At 50.2% G+C, this 20,854-nt stretch overlaps 1 protein-coding gene across 1 annotated transcript in view; it reads right to left on the bottom strand.

Moving 5' to 3' along the window:
- TBX20 (T-box transcription factor 20) overlaps positions 1-12,694 on the bottom strand; it is a 38,347-nt gene extending 25,653 nt beyond the window's left edge. Inside the window, exons 1-4 of the mRNA XM_026102128.2 lie at positions 12,532-12,694; positions 10,521-10,755; positions 9,074-9,238; positions 3,790-3,898 (exon numbers count right to left, since the gene is read on the bottom strand). Of these exons, the coding sequence (XP_025957913.1) occupies positions 3,790-3,898; positions 9,074-9,238; positions 10,521-10,755; positions 12,532-12,658 (636 nt within the window). The 5' untranslated portion in view covers positions 12,659-12,694. The remainder of the gene's footprint in view (positions 1-3,789; positions 3,899-9,073; positions 9,239-10,520; positions 10,756-12,531) is intronic.
- Positions 12,695-20,854: the final 8,160 nt, after the last annotated feature.

Consider the following 20,854-nt stretch of genomic DNA (forward strand, 5'->3'; position numbering starts at 1 on the left):
ACTGCACAAAGATACCCCTTAATATCTGTGCATCTCTTTGTATTCAGATCGTCAAAGCAGCCTAAAGGAGTTAGATGCACAGAGTGCATCTGCAGAGTAGTCCCCAAGGTTGGTCTCAAAGTCAGAACGGTCCCCTACCTGCGCTGCGTATTTAGCAGAAAATCTCTGCTGCCGGCTCTGAGATGCTCACGCTCGTGTGCTCAAAGAGAAATACCGGCTGCACGAATGCTTACAGCATCCCCCCCAGCACATGCTTACTGACAGTGTGGAGCGATCACAGGCCTCCAGCCATCCCATCTGCCTCTGTGCTGACAACCTCAGGGAGGGGACATGACCAGGATCCTTCGTGGCAGGATCCCGCTCGCTGTGAGGTCAGGCAGGCTTCAGAGGCAGATGGCTCCCACTGGCCACCAGAGGCAATCTGGATGCCAGCTGCAAAATCCCTGAGGTGACTTTGAATTCAGGAACTCTGCTGTGAATACAGCTTCCACATTCACTGAAGAAGAGCATTACTAAGCAGGGCTTACTTTTAAAAAGCATTTAGGTTTCAAACTTCTATCAGCTTAACTTTTTAAAAAATGGCCATCATTCCCTGTGGCTATTCTGAAACCCTTGCTTCACAGTTGCTCTTTGGCCACGTTCACACCTTTGTGTTTGTTTTTGGGACCGTTCATGCATTCAGGTTTTGCTGTCACAAAAGCCATGTATGCATTTGCACCGGAAAAGCAACTGTGATAATGTATACACTCCTGACTGATCTCACCGTGAATCAAAGATGATACCACCACAACTAAGTGCAATCCAAAGCCCTAAGACAAGCAATCAGTGTGAAAAATATCACCAGAAATCTGAAAAAAATCGCAATATTCATAAATGTTCAGCAACCAGGAAAACAGCAATTGTTTGCACAGCTCTGAAAATCCAGAGGTGGAAGCCATTTCCTCTCCCTCATGAGGATATCTGACAGTGTTTCCATTGAGCAAGCCGTATGTCATGCACACAGAGATAAGGCTTCTGTGTGATGCTTGGGGAGAATATGTGCATAGCTACAGGGTTACACAAGCTGCTGAAGATACATCAGCAGAGATGCTTGCCAAGTCCAAAAGTCTCAGAATAAGTGAAAACAAACAAACGCTAAAACAAACAAATGCCTCTCCTCTCTTCAGGTGGATTCCTTTTCAGGAAATGAACCACTCTACAAATAAAACACCACAATTATCCTAACAGCCAAAACTGTCTTTTGGGGAATAGAGAAAACAAGCAACTAGAACAAACTGGAATTAGGTTGGTTCCATCTTCTATACCTATAAGTAGTACTTCAAGACAGTTTTTAGGCCATTAAAACTTCATCAGGAGCCAACATGCCTTATCAAACATAATGAACATTTTAGTAGCTCAATTAAAAAGATCTCCTTGGTGAAGAAGGGCTCTTTAGAAGGGAGAGGTTTCAGAAGGCATTTCAATTCTCCCCTCCCCTAAGCACACAGGAGCTCAGAAATACCATTGGCCGTACCACAGCAAACCACCCTTTTTAAAGCCTCGGAAAACGAATTTGTTCCTTAATTCTATTGAGCATCCAATGATGATATTTACATAGCTTCAACAAGGCAGCACATAAAACCTGACACCCTAATTTGGAACATAAAACACCACAAAATATTAAAAAGGGAGTGCTCCACGAAGGCATAACGTCTGTCACGCAAATCTCAACCCAGCGTCACGCCTTCGGGGCTTATTCTTAACTCAACAAGCAAAACTTTCTGTTGACTTCAGCTGTTCAAAGCCTTGGTGCAAAGAATCCACCTCTGCCGTTTCTTGGAAAGTTAATCAGGAGGCCACATCTCCTAAGCTACAGATCATATTCTCCCACTGCGTGTATTTGAAACAATTACGTCTTGCTCTGTCATGTCTCAGTTCCCGACAGTTTCTCAGACCTACTTCTTCTTTATACTCATCTGGACTTCTGGGAACTGCACCACTCCTAACTAGTTTGCAATATACTGCTGCGAGCCCTTTATTAGAGGCACACATGGCCCCTGTTATGATGAAAAATGCTTCTTTTTAAATGTGCACGTATACTGCTCTATCATCACTTGATGATAGAGCCCACAAATCTTCAGCTTTGCCCTTCTAGAGATTATGAAATAAGAGAAAAAAAGACATTCTCCGCCAGCCAGGAAGGGAGTGATGGTGGGAAAAAGATTCAATAAAAATATGTCTACCGACAGATCTTTACAAAGGAACAATTCACAGGCATCTAGCTGGACTTTCTTTTGATTTTTTTTCTTCTTCTCCTTTTTTCTAGTTGTAGGGATATATTTCAAACTATAAACGCTGTGGTTCAGTTTTTAGGTCTTTGAAATGAGCAAAACTTCCCTTTCAAATGAGAAGTATTTGCACAGAACACAGCTTAGACAAATGGCCGCTACGCCAAACAGTCTGCAAAAGCAATAAATAGCACGCTACAGGAGGGCTTTCTGATATCCTGTGTCACTGTGCCACAATTATTCTCCTTTGCAGGTTAGTCATCCTCCCCTATGTTTCATAGTTCAAAATCAACCCTGTCTTGCTGACATCTCCTTTATCAACACTCTTTCTTTTTAATTGTCCCGTTCTGAGCCAACAACTTTTTCAAATCCATCCTCTTGCTTCTTCAACCTTCCCATGGAGAACGGCCTAGCTCAGAATCACTTTTAGCCCTTCCTTCTCCATTATAAGTTGCCACCAAGCTGTTCCTGCACTTTTTGGGCAGCTTCTTAGGGGAGGCTCTTACCACCTGGCATTAGACAGTACAGTGGCTGAATGCAGCGTCTCCACTGATCACTGAAGGAGCATAGCGGGAACCCACTGCCAGCAGCTCTGCATCCTATTCTCCAGCTTCCAGCCTCAGAGCTTTTGACAACAGAGTGGTACCAGTCAGTGCTGGGACCTGTTCCCTTTAGAGGTCCAAGTCCACCCTGTGGCATAGTGGGTATCAGAAAGTCTAAGGTTATTCTGGAAATAATTGAGGCGTATCTATTTTTATAATTCTAGAGCCCTTGTTTGGTGTTACATTAACAATTTTCTGCTGACTCTGTATCCATTCTGCCTTGAGTCTGGAAGTAAAAAAGCTATTATCCGTGGATCCAACCCTAATAGGTTGCCTGTGACATGCTATTCAGCAGAAGCAAGCACACACTGAAAAGCATCGGAGTTTGCTAGCCAGTGCGATGTGGCAAAACATACTGCCAAGTCACAGCAAAATGAAGATGGAAGCACAGTGAAAAGCTCACCTGCCTCCCTTTCTTCTTCACCATTGTGCGCAACCCCACCCTGAATTTTTCTCCATTGGATGCTCTGCCTCCAACTGGAAAGGGAGCATGATTTGACTGTGTTGACCTGGGCCCTACCCATCTATCTCAGGAACGTCCCAGCAGGACACAGCCTATAGGCTTATCCAGCCTGTGGGCTCAAATGTTTCCAGGCAGACAATGCAGATGATGCCACACTCCCTCTCCCAGAAAGGTAAATGCAATGGTAATGCTTATGCAAAGGTAATGCTTATGAAATATAATAAATGGATTTCTGGGATTATCAAAAAGAGAGATTAAAATCCCAAACATGTAAGCTTCGCACAGCTTCCTGCTCCACTGTGGTATGAAGGGCTGGCCAAGAAAGGTGTAACCTCAGGGCTAAGGCAGCCTTCTCCCATTGGGACCTTTGTCCTACGGGATTAGCCCTGTGGCACACATGAGAAATTCCCTCATTGCCTTTCTTTTTTTACCCTTTCCCACCAGGAGGGCTACTTACATGGCCATGCTGATCCAGCTCGTTGTTAGTAAGCTTCACTTTTTCAAACGACACCATCTGCTTTAGCAATTGCTCTCCTGTAAATGGTGAGTCAGGGTGAACGTACAACCTAAAAAACACACAGAAAAAGCCTGCTCATAAAAATCTCACCACTTGGCTTGCGTGAGGGCACCACCTCTGTAAGAAATTTAAAAGCCCACAATATTTTGCTTTCAGGATTTGCCATGGTTTCATAGAAATGAATTTCCTGAGAGCTTAGGATAATACAGTTCTGCTACAACCCACAATCTCCCTAAATTAATGAATGCCTGAAATATGACCATTAATGAAAGACAGTAGAGCACATGACTTGAATTCTTTCATTCACTGGAATATAATGAAGAATTCTGTGTCCAAGTGCTAGATTGCTCTCTAACCATAGCTATTATTTTATCTAGTTATCTAAAATGGAGACATTAACTAACATTCACTGTTTTTGTCTTTTCCCAAATGAAAAATTGATCATGTCTTTCCCCACAGCTGTACTAACAAGCACTTAAAATAACAATGACTACAGCTCCAAGAGAAAAAACATGGTGTCATTAGAGAGATAATGGGGGAATGTAGATAAAAATGCATTTTTCTTTATATGTAACACTAAGCTGTGATAATGATTTTAACCTGCACTCGATCACACGTTAACTGTGGTGACGTGTTTACAAGAGGTTGAAGGCTGCAGTCCAGCACAGTGATTTGACATTAAAAAAATAATTGTAGCTATGTAATTAACAATCCACAACTTGGGAAATTAAGCAGAAGAAAAGGAAGCACAGACGACATGTAGATATAAAGATATATACATTATGACTAGACTATTTACAAGTGCTGGGCTATTGAAGAACAATGATTTTACAGGGATGGTAAATGGCTAAAAATTATTTAACTCAAATGTTCCTTTGTGATATTGAATTAAAAGCTAATTTAGCTCTTTAGCTGGGTCAAACTGGAATTGTTCCACTTCTGTCAGTGTTGACTATCGCTCACAGAGGGCCTGCCTCTCTCTCTTCGGATGATGTATTTGGCCTGCCCGATAGATTTGTTCCATTAGGTGGGTCGGGTAGTGCCGAGATGCAGGGTAAAAAGGTAAACATATATATATTTTTTTCTTACTGAGCTACAGTTCATGTTAGGCAAAGGGAGAACTGAAAGACCACTAAGTGACGGGGCGTAGCTCTGACAGACTATGTGGATCCTCTCATCAAGGGGTGTCGGTATTAAAGACTTTTGGGAGCACAGCTCTGTTGCTCAATGGGGAAAGGTTTGATCCTGAATTCTGTCTTTGCCAGAAAATCCCCAAGACACAGTTCTGCTAGCAAAACTGAAGTTTTACCAGCATGGCTCTCTTCAGATGTTCGGGGTGTTTTCCTTAAATTGATAGGAAGCACAGCTTGGCTGGTATAACCATGTCCACAGCAGGAATGCTGTGCCAGGATTAGTACTGCAGCAAAATGTTCCTAACATACGCAGGACCTCGCTACTCTTGACTCTCCTGATTGTACTGCAAGGCTTATGAAAAACAATGCCTTATGTGAAAACCCAAGATGTGGAATCCTGTTATGTCAAAAGAATATTACCATTCCCAAAAATTAAATTCTTTGCCTTCCTGCAGAAAACTATGAAAATCTGAATCTTTAAAGGGTCAAATCGCAAAGGCAAAACAAAAGGAATCTTAAACATATTGCTTCCAACCGCTGCAATTTTTCAGCCAGTCTTGTGATATTGTTTTTTTTTTTTTTTTTTTTTTTGGAGCTTGGCTCCTGATTCTGAGTGGCTGGATAGCTAATACTGTTTACTGTGATCACAGAGTGTCAGGCTTAACAAGGTTTGGCTAATTGGGACCAAAAAGCCAAACTATTTCAAATATGCACTTGGGGAGTAAGCAAAGATCTTCATGTGTTTAAAAACTAAGCACAATTGTTTTACCCTGTACACAGTTAATGTTTGACACCGTTACCAAGCTATGGATTACCAGGGTGTTAGCAGAGAGCTAACAGGAAAGTTGCTGAAGGACTGGTACCTCAATACCGGTTACTCAAATGTATTACTAGACCTTGTTTTCTTTACTGATTTGCTACATGCCTTCCATCCCACATGAACACGTGGTTCCACATGTTTGAACTACACCTATCAGCATACTTCTCCTATGGCCTGATCCTGTGCAGCCTGGAAAGGAGGATTCAAAACTAGATACGCTGCCATCTGAAGTGGAGGGAGTCCGCGAGACTGCGAGTGTGCAGGAGCGGAGGGATTAGAGGACTAAACATGCACATTCCCCCAAAACACACGCAACTCCCACTGCAGTCAGCACAGGCTCTGCCGCCAGAGGCCGGCCCCATGGGAGAGCTTGTGCACTCAAATTTGCAAACGCTTTAGGAGCCTTATTTGGATCTAAATTTGCTCCAAGGTATTTAATGTTTCGTGAGATATCCATGATTTCGGTACTGCTTCCTTCTTGTATATTTTGGAACGCGATACCATTTTCCTTCTATTTGGTTTACAGTTGGACTGGTCCTACAAGCTCTCTCCTACAAGCAGACTTTTAATTACCTTAATGTCACAAACAGATAATTTGCAAAATGCAATAACACCTTTTCTAAAGGTTTCCTTCCTAGAGTTTTCTGTAAGTGTGTAAATACCGCAACTTCATTAAACAAATGATTATGGGCAGGCCAATGTTGCCAAAAAAACTAAAACAACAGAAAGAAAACCCTTTATGAGTGAAAGACAGGAGGCAGAAAAGCAAGAACAGGCACTAAAGGTACATGCTGAAACGTATTAAGCTGATATTTCTTTCAAATAGTCTTTGCAATTCGGAAGAACAAACACAAAATATCACACAGGAATTCTATCTCCAGATAGCCTTCCTTCAGAAGACTTACAAAAGACTTTCTGGAAAGTGCTTTTATTCAAGTGTCCATGGCAAAATAAAGTTGTCTTAAATGTTGACAGCAGGAAGACAGGGATAACACTGTTTTTTGCAGTAAGTTCCCCGAAGGACTAATCTTTCAAACAGCATCACAGAATACTTAATAATTTCGAGAAAAGTTGTTTTAATGTTTAAAGTTATTTTTAGAGTAAAAAGAGCAAAAAGTCTTATGGGTTTGAGGCAAAGCCTTACACTTGGCTGTGTAATGTGACTTGGGCATAATTCCCCTGATGCCGTTGAGACTATTCGGGAATAGAGCAATGTGCATGTGGAGTTAGCACTTTGGCACTGCTGGCCCCAGCACTAAAACTGTGCATTTGGAGGAAAGAAATCACGAGCAATAACATCATTGAAGGCTTCTGTTCCTGGAGCAGGACCATTTTAAGATGGGAAGGCTGCTACTTTTAATGTGTTTGAGCAGGACTGAGGCTTCCCACCTCAAAAGATGCATTAGTGCTCCAGAAACAGCAACAGTGATGCAAGCACGCCAGCACACACCACCTCTTGACAGCCTCTTCTCACCAAATAGGAGTCTAAGAAGCAAAAAGTGCATATACATATGTGCAAGTACCATTTATAGAAATAAAAAGTAATCTGTGCCCATGTTTTTATCAGTTCTGCTTTGTCTAAACATCCTGAAAATGAAACAGGATATGCAGCCTATGTATACATTAGCACACAGGGGCACTGACCTGATGGGGACCTCTAAGAGCTACCAATATGATAGTAAATAGTAAACTGCAGTAAGGTTTGACCTCATCCCTATGAAAGTCGGTATGGAATTTGCTAATTACGTCAAGGATCAGCCTCCTATCTTAGTCTTGTGAGAATTTCTTCATTAAACTATTCTATGCCAGATAGCATGTGGATTAGCAGTCTAGCTAAAGGTACCCCCAAAAAGCTAGGGACTTAACAGACAAAGAAGAAGGGGAGAATCCTACCCTGAGACTATTTCTGTCCTTCCTCAATTTTTTGTTTGACGCTGACTCCTTCGGGAACAAGAGTCATCCTTCCTTGGGGTTTGAGCAGTGCCTATTACAATACTTCAAATGAAGCCCTTAGCTGTTAACCACATTACAAGAAGGAGTTTTTGGCCCTGAAAACAAAGCTAGCATAACTCCTAGGTTGCTGTCTTTAATAATAGCTTCCACGCATGCACTTTTTCTTTACTTCCCCGAGCTGCCTTCCAGAGATCCGGAGTCAGCAAGATTTCAGCAGAACTATTTATATAAGAAAATTGTTCGGGATTTGGTCCCGCACCCACACCTAAAAATGTGCTGCCATTTCTTCTGTTTTAATTTTAATTCCTGTCCTGTAATACCCAAGATCCTAACCTCGGGCTAAGACACCTGGAGAGGGTCTGTGTGCCTGCGCAGAGCCCTCCACGCGCCAGAAGGGCTTCTTGTGGAGCCAGAACGGCACCGCGTTGCTGCCGTATCTCCAGCTCTGACTCAGCAAAGCTGTTAGACATGTGCTTCTGCCTTACTGGTCCTGGGGACTACAGTGCTGTGCTAAATATGATCAAGTGTAGGTTGCCGCTGAAGTGTCTTCCTACCATAAGGCCAAGGGCTGTCACCTCAGTTTCCCAATGCCGAAAGAAGTCAGACGTTAATTACAGTAATGGAAGGCTTTTAGAAATGAGTTTTCTACAGCATTTTGTTCTGTACAGGAAAGGGTGTTAGTTTATTTGATCTTTTTTCCCTAAGGTATCAGAAAAATGCTACAATTCCATAAAAAAACTAAAATTAAAAAAACCTCTACTGGGGATACATGAATACATACTTTGACTGCTGTATAAGAGGTAACTAAAAGCAGGAATAAAATTATTAGTAAACAGTGGATATGTTGTCAAGAAATAATATAATTTCAAGCATAAACAGCATTGTACTGTAATGCAGTATCTCTACTTGGACTTGCCTGGCGGTGCTTGGTTTGCTTTAAATTATAAGGTTGAACTGGGGGCAGGGAACCAAGAGACAAATCAAAGACTAAAAAAAAAAAAAAAAAAAAAAAAAAAAAAAAAGCTCCTGATCTAAATCGAGGCAAATTTCCTTTAAAAAAATATTTAAAAAGCATTAAACCAAATCCCGCACAGCTTAGGAACATTCGATATAAATCAAACCTCATGCAGAGATTTGAGGCCTGATTCTGCCTCACAGAAATTAATCAGAGTTTTGAGATCAACTTTTATCGGCAAGGTCTCAGGCTCTCAGATCACTGTTTGCAAACAGTGTAGAAAGGTTAATAGGTATTTCTTGAAGGGACACACACACACACACACACACACACACACACAAACCAGCTGCAAAATCTACAAACCTTGCAGGGAGTGGAGGGTCAGCTTTTCCAGCTACTAGCCAGGAAGACCTGTGGTAGGCATATCTGTATCTTTTATTGTCCACAGGAACTATATCCATTAACACAATGTACTTGGCTTCAGGATCCACTCCTGAAAAGGAAACCCTGATCGTAGGAAACATTCTCCTGAAATAAAGGCAGATCAGAAAATAAACACAAAGATGGAGAGCAGAAATAAAAACTTCTGAAAAGCTACTACAAATAAGAATTACATTTAAAACTCCTGGAAAAAAAAAATGGAAACATCAATTGCTTCTGTTTCAGCGTGATAGAAATTAAATCACACATATCTCTATAATATACACAGAAACAACAGCTAGAATTGGAATAATTTATTGGAATAATTTCTTTGAAGCAAAAAGATAAAATGGTAACAGTGAAACAGCAAAGGAGAAAATGCATTTTTGCCTGGCACTTAATGTGCACAAACAATGATTTCAGAAAAAAGTTGTACCGAAGGTACATAAGTTCTTACAAACATTTATTTTTGTGGAATCCATGCTAGGGTTAGGGAAATACTGCAAAAATTATTTCCATTAGTATTCCCACAAACTGCAGACACATCTTGTTTTAGCCTCTTCACAGTATTCCCAGGAAGTACTGCCACTAGTAAGCTTCCTTTGCTTCACTTGAATTTTGACACAACGTAGATTTTAAAATGCAATGTTTTGCCATATACCCGAAATAAAGTTAAGCACCTTTTTTAAAAATTGAACTTCACGTTGCAGATTTTATACGTGTTTTTTAAACACACACTGGTATATTTGGCTAGTGATAAAAATCAATGCGGAGCTATTAATAACAAGTAACTTTGAGGATTACGAAAACTGACGTTTGTCTCCTACGGACTGCGTTTTGCTGACCCAAACCCAAAGAGCTTTACTGAAAAAGCTCGATGTTTTGAGATGACTAGAAAGCCTGCGATTGTTTTGCACATGATATGCAAACAGAGAGAAGAGACATTCACCAAAAAAAGAAAAAACAAAAAAACAAAATCGGAATTACTGCTCCGACCCTGCGTTTGCATGTGTCTGCACCGACATGCAAAGTCGGCGGGCAAAGCAAAGCGGCTTTCAGCCACGGTGCTGGCTCCCACTCGCCTGCAGGCTAGGGGCTTCCTCGCGGGTTATTAGGGCGTCTCAATTTCTACCGAAAGCGCCTGGACTCGTCCCGTGCCAGCTCAGCCCCCCGCAGAGGAGCGGCCTGCGCGGTGGCCGAGGAGCGGCCGCGGGGAGCCGAGCCCCGCTGGCAGCGCCCGCCGGCGGGGGCCCCTCCCCGGCCCTGCTGCTCCCCCAAGATCAAGGCTCTTTTGGATGTTTTTATTTTACTTTTTATTGTTTCTACTTAAGCAGCTGCCCGGAGAGGACACCTCGCCGCCCTGCCCTCCGCCGGCGCCGTCCAGCCTTACCTCCCCGACTTGGTGATGATCATCTCGGTGCCCAACTCGTGAAACTTGTCCCAGAGCTCCTTGGTCTCCAGGCTGCAGGAGATTTTGGCCATCTCCTCGCTGGGGATGACGGGGGTGGTGGGGATGAGGGGCTCGGTGCACAGGGACGAAGGGCTCGTGCTAAAATCCCCGTGAGGGTCCAGGCTGGACAAGTCGGTCAAAGGCTGGGCGCAGGAGGATTTCTCCACGAATTGCTCTGCAGGGTTTGGGGGAGAAGAGAGCAGGGCAGCGTCAGCCAGGACGGCGCTACTGGCGACAGCAAACCCGTTTCCGAAGGAAGACATGCGGCTGAGCCCCTTTCCGTAGGCGGCAGCTGGTGATTTGGGCTGGGAGCGATGCTTTCGATTTTGGGGCAGCAGCACAGTGCCGCGCACCCCGCTCCCCCGGCCCCAGCGGCGCCTGTGCCCGAGGTGGGCGGCGAGAGGTGCCGGGGGGCGAGAGGTGCCCGGGGCCGCCGGGGCGCTGCCCCCCGCTGCCAGGGGGTCTCCGCGGAAAAGTCACTAAATCTCACGAAAACGGGAGCGCAGCGGCGGGAGGCGGCAACGCTTTTACCGGGAGAGGGGCGGCCGCAGCCCCGCAACCGCGGCCGCGGAGAGCCGCGCTGCCTGGCCGCCGCCCCTCGCCCTCCTCTGCCGCCCGCCTCGGCGAAACAAATGCGCGGGACCCGTACACAAAAAAAAGAATTAAAAGAAAAGCGAGATTCCGCCCAAATCTTCAGCAAATGAAAGCCGAGTTACGGACAGTCGTTTCCCCTCAGTTTCTAATTGAGCCGTGTGGGGCAATGGAGTTAAAAAAAGTAGAAATACGAACTGAGTGAACGTTTTCAAAAAGCCTTGCGGGGAGGGTGGAGAGACAAGAAAAGAGATGTGTTTAACTCGAGACTGTTTAAATATGTTAAACAGGCATTTTATCACGTACCCGGCCTACACTATTGCATAGACCAGAAAACCTATATATTCTATATACATAAACTTACAAGGAATCCCTAGAATACGTGAAATCTATTAAGTCATTTGATTAGACGGAGCAGACATTAACATTCCTTTAAGCTTGAATGAAATCTTGCTCATTGGCGCCCGGAATTTTTAATACATTCTTTTTTTCGTAGTTTTCTGCGAACTCTTGCATGCATCCAAGGAATACGAGCCGCAGAAATGCGCGGTGGGGGGTGATGCTCGCGGTTTTTGAAAGACTTCGGGAATCTGAATCAAGGCGACCGAATATGAGTGAAATCTCTTACCCGAAAATCGCGAAGGATTATTACAAAAACCCTCTCAATTACTGTAGACTAAAACGGTCCGTATAAGCCCACATCGACTAGCTGTGGAATAAGGGAGTTTTCAGGGCTACGTGCAAATTTTATTAGTCCTTGTTAACTAGGAACAATACCGGAGATGTTTTTATTTGACTTTTAAAAGCACAGGTGACGTGCAACAACTATTTAAGAGAAGGCTTATTTCACGCCAGCAAGGAGAAACATCACTACCTGAGGTGTGCTACTATTCTACGAACGGCAAAGCCGGATAAATGAACAGAGTAACTTAACCTGGAGGAACTCAGAAAACGGCTCGTGTTGTAAACAGCCTCGCCTGAAAAGGACGGTGAGTAATAAATAATAGCAATAAAGAAAAAGGTTTAGGTGGCCTCTGTGGCGAAGCTTTTGCTTCTGCAGAAAGAAAAAAAAAAGAAAAAAAAAATATATATGTATGTACGCGCACAGAGGGAAACGCGCTGCTGTCTGAGCCGGGCTGCAGGAGCTGTGAGGAGGGCGGATTTCGGAGAAAACGAGCCCTTCAGGAGGGGCTCGGCCGGCGGCTGCGGGGGCGACCCACGCTGCTCCGCGGACGCGAACGGGCGCGCGGAAACCGCGCAGCGCGGCGCAGCGGAGCGGAGCCCCCCGCGGAGGCGGGGGCGGGCGGCGCCCCCCGGGCAGCGCGGCCGCCGGGAGCCCTGCCCGGGCCGCCCCACTCACCCAGCGGCTTGATGGTGCTCTCGGGGGACTCCTTGTCCTTGGAGCTCCCGCTGGACATGAGCGCGGCGATGGAGAAGGCGTTGGCCCGCGACGAGAGCTGCGGCTTGGGGGGCGGCGTGTACTCCATGGCCGGCGCCGCCGGAGGAGGAGGAGGAGGAGGAGGCGGCGGAGGCGGAGGAAGCGCGGCGGCGGAGGCTTGCCGGGCGCCGAGAGCCGGCGCGGGGGGCAGCGGCCGGGGAGGCGCCTGCGGCTGCGGCTCCGGCCGTGCCCGCGGCAGGCTGCGGCCGGCCGTGCCCGGCGGCGCGGGCGGGCGGGCGGGCGGGAGGCGGCGGCGGCGGCGGCGGCCCGGGGCGGTCTGCGCCCGCCGCGCCGCGCTCCCCGCCTTAACTTGCGGGCCGCGGAGATCCTATCGGCCGGCGTCCAATCGGCGCCGGGACACGTCAAGGGCCCCGCGGCCCGGCCCGGCCCGGCCCGGCCCGGCGCCGCCGGGGGAGGAGGAGGAGGAGGGGCAGGCGGCAGGGCCGGCCCTGCCAGCCCACGGGGTGGGCAGGGGGCTGGCGAGCCCCCGCGCCAGCGCGGCGCCCCCCGCGCCGGCGCCCCGCTCCCCCCGCCGGGGACCGGCCGCGCTCCGCGCCATCACCGGGGAGACGCGGCTAAAGGGAGGAGAAGAACTAGGGCTTCTGCGCGGGGGATGCCAAATTTTTATTTAAATTCAAATCCTCCCTCTATGTATTTATTATTATTATTATTAAGCAGCAGCTTGGTCATCATGGTCCTTCTGCCTCTAGGGAAGGTTCCCCCAGACTGACCGTGGTTCCCCCAGACTGACCCCCCGCACCGCACCCCGCGTATCGCTCCCGCCCAACGCGATGCGCTCGCCCGACCCACACCGGTACGAGTCCCCGTCCCGGCCGCCAGCCGGTAGCTCCCTTCAGCCCGGTTCAATCGGCGCCGCCGGACGAGGTGGTATTGATCAAGCACTAAGGCAGGGAGGAAACCAGGACGGGCTGATGGTGCCCACAAGATTGCTCCAAGACAGTGATTTAAGCGAATCGTTCACCAGCGCTTTTCCAAACACATCATGCAAGCATCCGCCTGCAAACAAGAAAGCGGGGAATTTAACTCTAGTCCTTCAAGTAAAAAGAGGACTAAAGAGATTTTTTCGCTAAAACGACCCAGGAGCACTAAAGTGCCGATTACTAAACTCAAAACCGAACAGAATCCGAGGGGCTTTTAATGAGCAGTCCGGTGCCAAGGGACACGCTGCTGGAAGCACTGCCCCCGCTAGATCCTGGGTCCCAGCAGGGACCAGTGCGACCCCCTCCCTGCCGAGCTGCTCGCCCCAACGTTTACAGGGAGAAGCAGCTTATTCGGGTCGCCCTGGCCGCCGGCTGGAGTTTCAGCCGGCAGAGCTGGTAAAGCAAACAGCGCTTTATTGCTCTGAAATGGGCGAGAATCAGCTGCTGAGTTTCTCCTTTTACCAGCCGAATTCACTACAAATATAGCGAATATAATTCTATAATTAACAGGACTATAATTATAGGCTATTAACAGGACTAATATTTAGAAGAGCCTGAAGTGCTTTCAGCGTGGCCCACGGTGGTCTGGGGTCCAGGTCTCGCCTAAGGCGCAAGCTAGAGACAGGGCGGGAGGCAGAGGGGCAGAGCCCCGCCAGCCCCGCGCCGGAGGAGCCAGGCGACAGCGGCAAAATCAGGTCACAGACAGAGCCAGGCAAACGATTCTCCCAACATCAGTACCAAAAAAAAGAGGAAAAAAAAAAAAGAAGGAGAGATCGAAGAAAACCGCTTTACTCAGAGCGGCAACCCTCTGTTTAACGCCCCGGGTCCCCGCGGGCCAGTCCCAGCCCGGCTCTGCCGCGGGCACACGCGGGTGCTGCCCTCGGGGCTCGTTTGGGCGCTCACTGCCGCGGCCTGAGACGCCTGGCCTGCTTGGGGGGAAAAACCCAAAGGAAGGTACAAATAGCCCGGGGGACTATTCGCTTCAGCCTTCCTGCCGGGGGGAACCGCCCGATTTCCCTCTGGGTTTCCTACTCCTCCATCCGCCAAGCCTAGCAACCAGGACAGCGCCGATTTTGCGGAAAACTCTCCCTTTTCCCCGCGTACCCCCGTCCCCGAGCACCCAGGTCGTGACATACCTGTCCCCAGAGGAGCTGCCCCCCGCCGTGTCGGGGCGGCGGGGGGGCGGCGGGGAGGAGGCGGGCGGTGAGCGCCGCGCTGGGAAACACCGAAACGCGGCTCAGCCTGAGAGCTGCCGCCGCTCCCAAACCCCTTGCTGCTCTGCCTCGCTGCAGACCTACGGATTTCCACACCGACGGGGCGGGGGACCGGTCGCTATCTTTAGCCGGGCAAGAAAGATTCACCGCCGCTATTTTTTTATTTTGGAGACGTCGTGCTCGGCCCTGAGAGCGGCGCGGGAGAGGGGCACGGCGGTGCCGGGACGGCCGGGCGGAGCGCGGCTCTGCCGGGTGAGGAGGCGACCGAGGCCGCGGGGGCCGCGATCGCAGCCGGGGCTGGGGTCTGCTGCCCTGGCAGAGGCCACCAGCCCCGGGGGCTTGCCCGTCCCTGCTCGCCCCTTGGAGGTCAAACACGCGGGGTGGGAATACACCAGGGGCTTCGTTTTATTTTATTTTAAAATAAAATGTGTAGGTCTATCCGCGCAGGAGAAAACCCGGCTTTGCTTGCTCTGTTGAACCATGCGGACTTTTGCTCTATCCTACGAGAATCTTTACTTTCTGAGCTTTTCCCTTGGTCCATCTCCGATAAGCAGAGGAGCGAGTCTCACTTGGACGCCCAGAGCATCCCCATTTGGGGATTTGCCCCTTGGGCAATGAAAGGGACTCGGCTCCGGCCGTCTAAACCTTACCGGGGTGGGGGTGGGGGCCGCCTTGCTAGGGATCTCCGGAGGGCGAGGTACCTGCTACCCCCTCTCCTTTCCTAACCAAGGGGAAAAATAAAAATGTTCCCCTCCCCTGCACGCTCTTCCCCGGGGGATGCGAGCCGGGACAGCCGGTCCCCCCATCCTCCCCCCCGCCAGCGCTCATCCTCGCTGCAGCCCGACACAGAGCGGCTGTCACCTTTTTACAAACTACGGTCCCGAGAGCAGAACTGCAAATTGTGCTTATCCAGAGCAAGACAGTTGCCTTTTATTAACCCGTTTAAATCAGATCCTTCATTACTGTTTCATCTCTGCATAAAGGACACGCAATCTGCACAGCAGAGTTGGTGTGTTTTCTGGCTATCTTGTAAATCCAGGTGTTTGTCGCTACTGTCAGTCTTGCATGGTAGAGCCACTTCAGTATGTTTCGCTCTCATTTTCCCCCAGACCCTGAAAAGCATCCTTTTTCGTCCTTCTCATGAAGAACTCCCTGCTCTCTGTTGCTCTGGCGAAAACTAACGTGCAGATCACTGCTGCCTACTTCGCTGCGCTCGTTCAGTTACCAGCTTTAACTGGGATTAGACCTCAGTCTCATCGTCAGCTTTCAAACTTCCAGACCCTCTCTAAAACGTCCCTCTCATCTCCGAGACTCGAAGGTGAAAACCTGATCCCATGTGAGCCGACCACGGCGAATGCTGCTTCTTCCCGGCCCTTTTCTCACCTAGCCGAAATCACGACGGGAACGACTCGCACGGGACAGAAAACTGCAGAAACCCCAGAGGACAACGAGAGCCCTACCGAGCAGGAGGGCTGTTTTCAAGGGTGCTTTTGTCTGGATGACACAAAGCTCCGACCCAGCCCCGCACCATCCCGGAACCACGCTCATTTTCTAGCAACAGCTTCACGCAGCTGAGAGAAGGGACACCGCTATTTTTTTTCCCATTTTTCGTGCTTCTGCACACGCAAAATCCCCCGCTGCCCCCGCAATTCACGCCGCAGAGCCAACTCCGTGCGCAGCCCCGCGGCAGGACCCGCCGCGGTGCGCCCGAAGCTCGCAGCGGCTGTCATTTCCCTCCAGAGCCCGGAGCCGGGCTGACACGACCTCCTCTCCCGGCCACCCCTTGGGATAACCTGCCATTTGCATCTGCTCCCTCCTCCCCCGTTACTTCCCCTTCTCCCCGCCGCACCGATCGCACGTGCAGAGGGCGAGAAAAACCCTTTAATTAGACACAAGCCCACGGGTGCGGGGTGCCGCCGCCGAAACCCTGACTGGCACCCTCCGCTCATAGTTGCCTTTTGCCAGGTCCTGCTAGGAGCTGGTGCCAGATCTTTCAGTCTGTACTGCAAGGTAACCTGTGGCGGCTGCTTTTTACTTGAACGTATTCTTGCTTCGGGAGTTAAAACCTTTTATTATTATTGTTGTTGTTGTTGTTATTATTATATTTAGACGAAAACAGCTGATCCTATGCAAAGAATCATGTTCTTTATCTGCTCGGGCTCGGTCGCAAGGGCTCCCACTCACGCCTTGCCAGGGCATCGCTACCGCACCGAGCAGCCGCTACGGGACCGCGCGGCTCCGGCTCTGCTCCTCCGCAGCTGCAGCAAGCTACTTCGCTTACACGATTATCAGCTCTATTTTCAGCTTTCTCTCCTCCTCTGCACATAATTATATTGCACACAGAGCTCTCTCCTCCGGATTCGCCCTCTTTTTACGCTATCTGGTTTCGGAGCAAACCCACTTCCCAGCGCTGCTCCTGCCGCGGGGAGATCTCGCTCTAGCCGCCAGTTCACACTCTTCATTTAACGAAAAGAGCCGTGCCAGCTAGGCAGCAGTCCAGGTAACCGAGATCCAATTTCACAACAGAAACATCTCAATGTCACCTACGCCGAGAAGGTGGCTTATTGGAGCAAAATGCGAGGCATTTTAAACCCATTAGGTATCTCCCAGATGCAAATCCGATGGTGGAAAGAGAAAGGCTCTATTAAGACCCGAGGGCTGACAATTAGATTATAGTCCAATTGCCAGTGGATAATGTGCTAAAAGCTTTCCCACTTAGTGTAACTCCTCGCTGAAAATTATTCACACTTTGCAGGCTGCTGCACTCCTGAAACGGGAGACGTCTTTGTCTGCGCAGAGCGCCGACGGCCAAGCGCAGCTGAACCTCCCCCCCCCCGCATGTACATACACACACACACACATATGCACACATATACGCACCCACACACACGGGATCTCACCGCCAGAATCGTTTAACACATCTATCCCGATCACAAACAATAAAGCACAGCTGAATCTGGCCAAAACTTGCACGCACACGCGGCTACAAATGTACGAGCGTGTGTTTAGCTCTACCTATACGTGTATATACCATCTATTTAAGCGGGCAAAATTGTATATATACAACAACCGCACAGGCATGTAAGCAGGATGCGACCACATTTTAGTGGCCCTTTCCTGTCCCTCCGTTGCTTGCACTTTCTATATAAGCCTGACGTTTTTATTTAATCGGAGCGATGACATTTTTACAAAGAGTAAAAATAATCCCGCTTTTGCTCCTCGAGGTCCTAGCCCGTTTCGAAACGGTCACTAAAAGTCGATCAAACGTATACTAAGAGTTTATGTTTGTAATGACCTATTGCTATCGATAAGTTGGTAATTTGAAGCGCCACCAAACAGTGCAAAGTTCTGGACGTGATAATATAGTGCAGATACTGCGAAATCTGTTTGGGCTTTAAGATTAGCGCTCTGGAAAGCTGCAATGCACCTATGTTGCATACTTTCCGGCCTGAGCTTATTCCTACGCTACCTATACCTAAAGGTCTCTACCCAAGGAAATTACTTCCCTGTTTTGCAGACAGCAAATCATAATAAGCTGCAATGATCTCCTGAATACAGCAGGACCACCTGGCCAAAATCACGCCTCTGTGAGCGTCCGTAGCCGGATGTGCATCAAGCAGGTTATGGATACACACCGCGGGGGACCAGCCCCTTGCTCTGGCTGCAACCGCGGGGTTAAACACAACTAGAAACACGCCGGAGACAAGGTGGATAGTGGACAAAATTAAAACTTTTTTTTTTTTTTTTTTTTTTTTGCGTATCTAATACTGCAGACACCACAGAGCACCACAACATGCGACGACGTCCCAAACAGCCCTTTTGAACTTACTCAGGCTTGAGTCAGACCTGGCTGCCCTGGCCGCAGCCGGGGGGCTGAGGCACGCAGCGGCGCTGCCCGCTCCCCCCCACCCCCCTTTTGGCGAGGACACCCGCCTCCCCGCGCACGGCGGCAGCCTCGCAGCGGCGGCGGGCAGAAGAAAAACCCGCGACCGAGCGGCGGCACCTCCCGGGCGCCGCCGCCCGCTGCCGGCCCCGCCGCTCACTTCGCCCTCGGCGCCCACGGCGGCGCAGCGCAGCGGCGGCGGAGCCCCGGGAGGCGCCCCAGCCCTCTGCGGCAAGAGCGGCTCCGGCAGGTGCGCGGCAACCCGCCCCGCCGGACCCGCTGCCTGCGCCCCAGAAGATGGCGAGTTCCACCCCCAGTAGCTTCCCTCAGCCCCGCGGCCCCGAGGGGCGCCCTGAGAGGCGCCCGAGAAGATGGCGACCTCACCCCAAGTAGCTTCGCTCAGCCCTGCGGCCCCGAGGGGCGCCCTGAGAGGCGCCCGAGAAGATGGCGACCTCACCCCAAGTAGCTTCGCTCGGCCCTGCGGCCCCGAGGGGCGCCCTGAGAAGCGCCCGAGAAGATGGCGACCTCACCCCAAGTAGCTTCGCTCAGCCCTGCGGCCCCGAGGGGCGCCCTGAGAGGCGCCCGAGAAGATGGCGACCTCACCCCAAGTAGCTTCCCTCAGCCCTGCGGCCCCGAGGGGCGCCCTGAGAAGCGCCCGAGAAGATGGCGACCTCACCCCAAGTAGCTTCGCTCAGCCCTGCGGCCCCGAGGGGCGCCCTGAGAAGCGCCCGAGAAGATGGCGACCTCACCCCAAGTAGCTTCGCTCAGCCCTGCGGCCCCGAGGGGCGCCCTGAGAGGCGCCCGAGAAGATGGCGACCTCACCCCAAGTAGCTTCGCTCAGCCCTGCGGCCCCGAGGGGCGCCCTGAGAGGCGCCCGAGAAGATGGCGACCTCACCCCAAGTAGCTTCCCTCAGCCCTGCGGCCCCGAGGGGCGCCCTGAGAAGCGCCCGAGAAGATGGCGACCTCACCCCAAGTAGCTTCGCTCAGCCCTGCGGCCCCGAGGGGCGCCCTGAGAGGCACCCGAGAAGACGGTGGCGCCCCCCGGGGCAGCTTCCCTCAGCCCCGCGGGCAGGGACGCTCCAAGAGTCACCCGAGAAAATGGCGGCGCCCCCCGGGGCAGCTTCCCTCAGCCCAACTTGACGCCTCCATCCCTCCATCCAAAAGCCCTGGCCCAGCCCCAGGCTCGCCCAGCCCCGCACCGGCCTGCGCTGTGTGATGGCAAGAGCCACTCCAGCCGCCAGCTGGGAGTGGTGATGGCAGCTGAGATGTCCGGCCACCCTCAGCCGGGCTTCCTCCAGGGCTCGCCCGTGGGTCCCCAGCGCCCCATCCAAGCCCTCCCTGGAGCCCAGACATCCATCCCATGCGGTCAGAGCCCACGGCAGGGCTGCCCCCTTCAGCAACGAGGCCGTGGTGAGGACAGGGAGGAGACCGCCAGCCCACCCGGTCACCTTAGCTCCCCTCCCTTGCAGCCGCCCACGCTGGTGCTGAAGGGGAGGTCTCGCACCGTGCTCGTCCCCACAGCCCAGCCTTAAATAGGTAGTTTTGTGTTGACAGGTGACACGAAGTGCAGGGCTTCATTCTGACCGAAGGGAGGCCAAAGCGGCGCCACCCACGGTGAGATCGCCCGTGGCTGATCTGCGAGGGCCCAGGGTGAGCTGGGGCTCCACACTGCCAGGAGGCCGTGCATCGTGGCATGCGTAGGATAAGACATGGCCTTCCCTCACCTCCAAAGTACAGCCCAGGTGCTGAGAAACCTCTGTCCTGTTTTGCATCATGCTTACCAGCCATCCTAGCAGTCATGAAAGAGACGATTTCTTTCTTTTTTGATTAACATGCAAGTTTGTGTTTTGCTCAGATTCCCAAGCATACTTTAATTGGAAAAAAAAAGAAAAGAAAAGAAAAGAAGCCCTCCCCACCAGCAGCCAAAACCTACGCAACACGCAATGCATCTGCAACGGCAAAGTGCCTGCTTTGGTTTCTGTTCACGTTTGTCAGTGGTTTTAAGAAAAAAACCCATTTCAGTTGTGTTTTGTGCGCAGTTTCAAATAAGGTCTTTAGAGCCCTTCCACCTGTTTTTCAGTTGCCTCACTGACAGTATTTATCTATCGAATTAACTGGCCGAACTAAGGGGACAGTCTGGCATTTTGGAGGAATGGGATAGGTTCTGAAAAGATTCTTTACAGATCTTCCAAAAAAATCTGAGGATA

The sequence above is a fragment of the Dromaius novaehollandiae genome, chromosome 2 (assembly GCF_036370855.1).
Source record: "Dromaius novaehollandiae isolate bDroNov1 chromosome 2, bDroNov1.hap1, whole genome shotgun sequence".
NCBI lineage: Eukaryota > Metazoa > Chordata > Aves > Casuariiformes > Dromaiidae > Dromaius > Dromaius novaehollandiae.